General features: G+C 25.8%; 1 protein-coding gene across 1 annotated transcript; it reads right to left on the bottom strand.

The window, feature by feature from the left end:
* Nucleotides 1-1159: 1159 nt before the first annotated feature.
* LOC107444291 (uncharacterized) lies at nucleotides 1160-6254 on the bottom strand. The gene is made up of 5 exons (XM_043057334.2): nucleotides 6127-6254; nucleotides 4899-5115; nucleotides 4107-4460; nucleotides 3081-3287; nucleotides 1160-2225 (listed from the first exon to the last, which is right to left on the bottom strand). The coding sequence occupies exons 1-5, from the start codon at nucleotides 6204-6206 to the stop codon at nucleotides 2202-2204; spliced, it is 882 nt and encodes a 293-aa protein (XP_042913268.2). The 5' UTR covers nucleotides 6207-6254; the 3' UTR covers nucleotides 1160-2201.
* Nucleotides 6255-6267: the final 13 nt, after the last annotated feature.

Genomic DNA, 6267 nt, shown 5'->3' with positions numbered 1-6267 from the left:
AGACACACACACTAATTCTTTAGTTTATTATATGTATAAATAAATAGATACATATATATTAATTAAAATTTTTCAAATTCCAAGTGCACTGGATTCGAAAGATTTACGTGTAACCGAATACCTGTTAGGTGAAATATTTTACCCGAAAAAAACACTTTAATCAGTCCCATTCACGTGCGAAAAAACTGTAGTCAGTGGGAACGGCCAGTGAGTAACGCATATGATTGCTTGACGTGCACTTTTGATAATGAGAATAAGCCTTTTAAACGTTCCAAGTAAGCACATTTGGAAAATGAAACCGGAATATTAGCTGGTACAACTATAACTTTTACTTCGAATTTGCTTTGTCTGTTTGTTTATATTTAATCGTTATTTTTCAAAATCTTCGTTCTATAATTGTATTTAATAAATTGTTTTTACAAAGAAAAGAATAAAAGTTCCTTATAGATATGCTACTCATATAAGCATAACTGGGAGAAAAAGAAATACGTTTTACTTTAGTCTTACTATTCAAGATACCAATAACAGCTTTTTCAGCAGTTACTTATAGTTAACGCGTGTAAACGATAAAATAATTGTTTTTAGAATCGTCTAAGGAAATATTACCAAGAATAATTTAATTAATTATTTTCTATTATGATAAATTTGTATTACGATGATGGTATGCGACATAAGAATAGTCATAATTTGCAACAGAACCTTGACTTCATTTATCACATAAAAGCTGTGTTTAGCATTTTAAATATATTCATTCCTCATCTAGTAGCAAATGTGTCTATTCAGTGAAGTGGTGCATGTTTATTAAGCTGGTAAACAAATACTGGTTAATTTTTAAACTACATCTGGGCCTGATATCAGCATGTTTTCATGAGTTTTCTTTTGTATATTTCAGTACTAACGAATTTAATACAGTAATTTATTTTATTTCTTCCTAAATCCTTTATATAATTTTAATATTTCATGTAGTGCAACTATATTTAACAGAAATAGCACTCAAGCTTTCAATAAATCACTAATCTTCTTCACGATTTAAATAATTTATTGATTAAAAAATTTCCCCATCTTTTCCATGTATATCAAATAAATTTCTATGAAAATCCTAGTCATATTTTATTTATGTCATGCAGTTTTTCTTTCTATTACCTTAACTTTAAATACACTATAAAATTGAATTTTTTTTCTTTGTATGGCTCTCTGCATGACATTTCATATCCAGAAATAACAAAATAGTTTTTTTTTTTTTTTGAGATTGAATTTTTCTTGCAAAGCTGAAAAGAAAGTTTGACAGCTAAGAAACTAGATTTAATAGAAAAAAAAGTGTTCAAAATTTATTTTTCAATTTTATGTATGTATTATTTCAAATAACAAATCAATGACAAACAATTTTATAAACATAATTGCATTATTAATTAAGCATAATAATTAGACATAGTTGTAAACAATTGTTAATATTAATAGTCAATTTATTGCAAGGCTCAGCACAGGTAATTGTTGAAATAGTCGCTACTAAAATGTAACTAAAACATTTTAGAAAATGATAATGACTTTATTGAAAACAGTGTTAATATCCGAGAAACATTTTAATAATTTTATAAATATACAAGCTAAAGAAAAGAAAAAATGGTTTAGAAACATTTATCTCTGAAGAAATCAAACATAATTTTAAATTACATATTAATCAACTACTATTAGAAAAAAATTGCAAAGTAAATATTTTTCCTAACTAAGAAAAATGTTATGCGCCAAATTTCAAATGCAACAGAAACTATTAATTTAAAATATCAGTCCAAGTATAAAACAAAACTATTGTTGCTATTACATAAAGTCAAAACATATTTATTAATTGTACTCATTTGTTATTGTTTTTTTTTTTTGTAAAATTAATTTTTATCAGAGGGGACTTATTTTATTCTAACTTTAATACGTTGCTAATTTTATCAACATAGTCAAAAATGGTGATTGAGCCATTCAATAAACTGCCCTTCAAGCATTGAATACTCTTATTTATGTTGACATATTTTAATTTTTTCTTCGCTGGCCTTGCAGAGCCAGCATCTAGCATATTCATTCGCCCCTCGTTTTCAAACTGCAATTGCTGTAGTATTGAAATCATCGAGAATATGTCAACATGAGAAGATGGTGCTCGTATGTTTAGTTTATTGTGCCAGCCTTCAACTGAATTATTAGTTCTGTCGTTGCCACTATTGAAATGGTTCCATATATCCCTGTAAGGAGAAGAAACATTTGCCATTACATATTTTATCTAGCTGTGTTATATACAATACATGAATGAAATTGTCATACTATGATTTAACACTACAGTATCTAACTTTTTTTTTTATATATGTATTGATGATTTTAGCATTTATAGAAATAGGATATTATTCGCATAAAAGCATCATTTCATGTTACAACAGCCTAAACTCTAGAATTGTTCCTGAATATGGGGCTAAGTTGTTTTTCTTAAAAGCAGAAATAAATGACTACAAAATATTCAGCATAGAAAAATGTTTTCCTCCAAGTACATAGACTTTTCAAGCTCTTCTAAGCAATGCTCTAAACCGAGTTAAGTTTCTATCAAGATATTTAAACTGAGCTTACTCAAAAGATAAATAAAAAAAAATTCAATTTGTCAATATTAAGTTTATACAATTAAAAGTGTAATACATCTGAGCTAGATAACCTGTCTTGACATAATTTACTTTAATTATTATTATTATTTATTCAAGTTTTATTATTAGTGAGTATTTACAGCCTATAGCTTATTGGAAACTGACATTTGTCAAGAATTTATTTCTAAATCTTCAGTTTTTTTTTTTTTTAATCTTGAATATAAAATCTTGTTTGCCTAAAAATGTTTATTTTACAATTTTTAACTTGCTATAGAATTGACGTATTATGAAAATCAATTGGAATTTATTTTGGTGATTACATAGATTATATTGAATTAACTTGGATTATTTAAAATAACTTTGTAAATCACAACAAAAATATTAATACAACTAAAAATTATTCTCTGCTGTAAAGTAGCAAAGATTTCTTATAGCTTTTTTTATAAATAATATTTTAAAAAAACTTACGCCTGAAACAATGCATTCTGTGCATTTATGTAGGTTTTCTCTACATATTGATTCATTGTGTCCCGTTGATAACAGATGGGAGCTTGCATTTTTATCCATTGAAAAACTTCTTTCTGAATGTACTAGCGGTAGAGACGCAATTCTTCTAATCCATTTATATGTTTTTGGATCATGTTTGTATGCTGGCACCAGACCTAAATTTTGTACCTGGAAGAAATATTTACATTTAAGAGTTTGCCTTCAAACTTTTTAAAAAATTTTATTTATCTTAATCTATGATTTAAATTTTTAAGTTATAAGATTCATTTACACATTTCAAATTTCGGTCATTTGAGTAAAGAATACCAATCAAAATTTTAATTTATAAATGGCTAATATTTAAAAAAAAAAATTTTTTTGGGATTGATAGCTTAAAAATTGACTTCTTAAAATATGCTATGGTATATCAAATCAATGCTAGCGTTTATCCGAAAACTTTAGTCTCAAATGTTGGATGTCTGTATAATGCAGAAGTACCAAACAGTATACATTAAGCATAGCATGAAAGAAGTTTTTGAAAAGGTGCATAGGATTTCTTTTTATGTTAAGATAATTTTTTATTTAAATTAGGTAAAATTGAACATTATACCGTGCATTTTAGCATATAAAATTTTTTACAATTAGAGGTAAACATAAAAAATTTATTTAAAAAATGTTATTCTTTACAACAATATTTTTATTTAACAAATAAGAATGTCTCGAAAAAATTTAAAGTTAATACAATAAGTTATATTACATATAGCTAGTCTTTTAGATGTTTATGAGATGCAACTTGTTTAAAATAAATAAGAGGATGTATTTCAAATTCAACAGTGTACAGAATTTGAACATCATGAAACAAAAAATAATTACATATAAAAAATGAAAACATTTCCAAGTGAAAATTTTAAGCTATAGTAATAGAACTTAAATATAACCGAAAACTTTTTCTGATTGTAAACAGAATTCAGAATGCTGCAAAAAAATTTATAATTAGTTAATATTTACTTTTTTCCAAATATTTTGTGTATAATGAAAGAAGCAGCCCTTGACTGACACATTTGGCACTTCTTCTCTCAAGGCATTTATTGCCGCCAATTCAAAGTCTAACATCGCATTTTCCGGGGAAAACTTTTCATCCACCTTTCCTGCCTCCTCCTTTATCATCTGAAATAATCTTTTGTATGTTTCCTTTTTCTTATCTTGAAGGAGGCAGTACACAAATGGAAACATTTCATTCTCGTACAATCCATGGATCGTGTAAAGCTGGTGAAAGAGGAGGGGGACAATCTTGAATGTGCCATCCGCCCAAATTTTTTTGGAGGAGCACATCCTTTTTAGATTATCAGTTGTGCAAAACATCTGAAAAGAGAGATAAGTACAATTTATCAAAAATCTGGTATGAAAGGTATTTAAAAGTTGATATTTGAACATATATAAGTTGCTTCCTAGGTTTTAAACCTCATATTAAGGCCAACTTATTGTGTATGTTTTATACATATATTAAAAAAGATATTTATTAGATAAAATTTATATGATGTAATTTTTCAAGTTTAAACTATTTAATACATTTATGTAAACTAAGTTAAAAATTTCACATTCATAAATAGTTTTTTTTTTTTATATATTACGACCTGTTAAACAGTAATTATAAGTAATAAAAAACACACTTGCTCTGTTATCATATACTATGAGTATAATGCATAGTTTGTTCTAAGACGAATGCATAACACACAAAACTTCTAAGCTTCTGTTTAAAAAAAATTTTTTATCGGTTTCTAAGAGAAAAAATATTCTTACCAATAACCTATCTTCTCCGCTCCCATCATCACCGAGCAAGAAGTCTTTCCCATCTTTTGTTTTTGTATATCTCTCAGTCCAGACTATGTCATCTACACTTTTTGGAAGTGCTGGCTGCTCCAAATTTCTCGCTTTATACAGCACTTTGTGGATGCAATCGAATTCTGGCAAACCAACAGCTGAGTTTACTGAAGAAGCTGCTTCGGCTATCTCTTCACTGGAAAATTGCAGAAAAAGTTTATTAGCAATGTTAAACATAAGTATGCAAAATGTAGTTCAGGTTGAAATTTAAGATTAAATCAATATATAAGCGAAAATATTTATCTGCAGTTTGTTTTTTTAAGTTAAAAGGGCAATAAAAACAATTTTATTAAGCTGAATAGGGAGAAAAAAACTAATTCCCTAACAAATGTAACATTTTATATTCATTATTAGATTTAAATCTAACACAATTGAAACAGTGACAAATAAAAAAGTGTCCAACTAAATGAAGCTCATTAAAATTAAATTTTATTGTATGTAGTACTTATTGTACACTGAATAATATTATATGCTGAATAATATTATTTACTGAATAATATTATTTACTGAATACTTATTATATACTAAATTATTAGTACTGAATAAAAAACAAAAAATTGACATAGTTTAATAAATATTTAAGAATATGTTTTCTGTACATTAAAGGAGTATATAAAAATTTATTTTAAAAGGGGATATCAATTATAATTAAAAAAAAAATTTAAAAGGGGGTACAATTTTTATGATGAAATTACCATTTTCCTCATAAAAATTGAATTAATATTAATTTATGACTGATTCTATTGAAATAAAGTGACATAATTAAAATAAATATATAAATTTTGGAAAATCTGTTTTATGTGCAGTGATGGAGAATATAAGTTCTTTTATTGTTTCATTATTTTGTTACTTGATATAATAAAAAAATAATAACTAAATAAATAAGTCAATAAAAATGCAATAAATTAAAATAATTACTTTTTTATTTGGCTGAATTAAAAAACGTGACATAGTTCATAAATATATATTTTAAAACATTAGTTATATGTACTATATTAAAGTAGAATTTAAACTTATATTGTGTCTCATCTTGAGATTTATTTCTTATTTTTTCTCATTTTTCATAAAGATTTTTTTCAGTAACTATTATTTTTAATTTAACAGAATTAAAACAAATATTAATTAAATATTAAAAATGAAAACTTACTCATAAATTCTCTTCACTGGAGTTTTTTCGTGGGATGCTCTCTCTTTCATTTTCTTCAAAAGAGTTCTTTTGAAAATCATTTTTTCCTCTGGTTCATGATTATGTGTTCCAGACGTCGAATGAAATTGATTATCTTTAATG

The sequence above is a fragment of the Parasteatoda tepidariorum genome, unplaced genomic scaffold, assembly GCF_043381705.1.
Source record: "Parasteatoda tepidariorum isolate YZ-2023 unplaced genomic scaffold, CAS_Ptep_4.0 HiC_scaffold_3336, whole genome shotgun sequence".
In the NCBI taxonomy this organism is placed as follows: Eukaryota; Metazoa; Arthropoda; class Arachnida; order Araneae; family Theridiidae; genus Parasteatoda; species Parasteatoda tepidariorum.
Note: the sequence above shows the minus strand (reverse complement) of the source record. Positions and strands in the feature narration are given on the sequence as shown.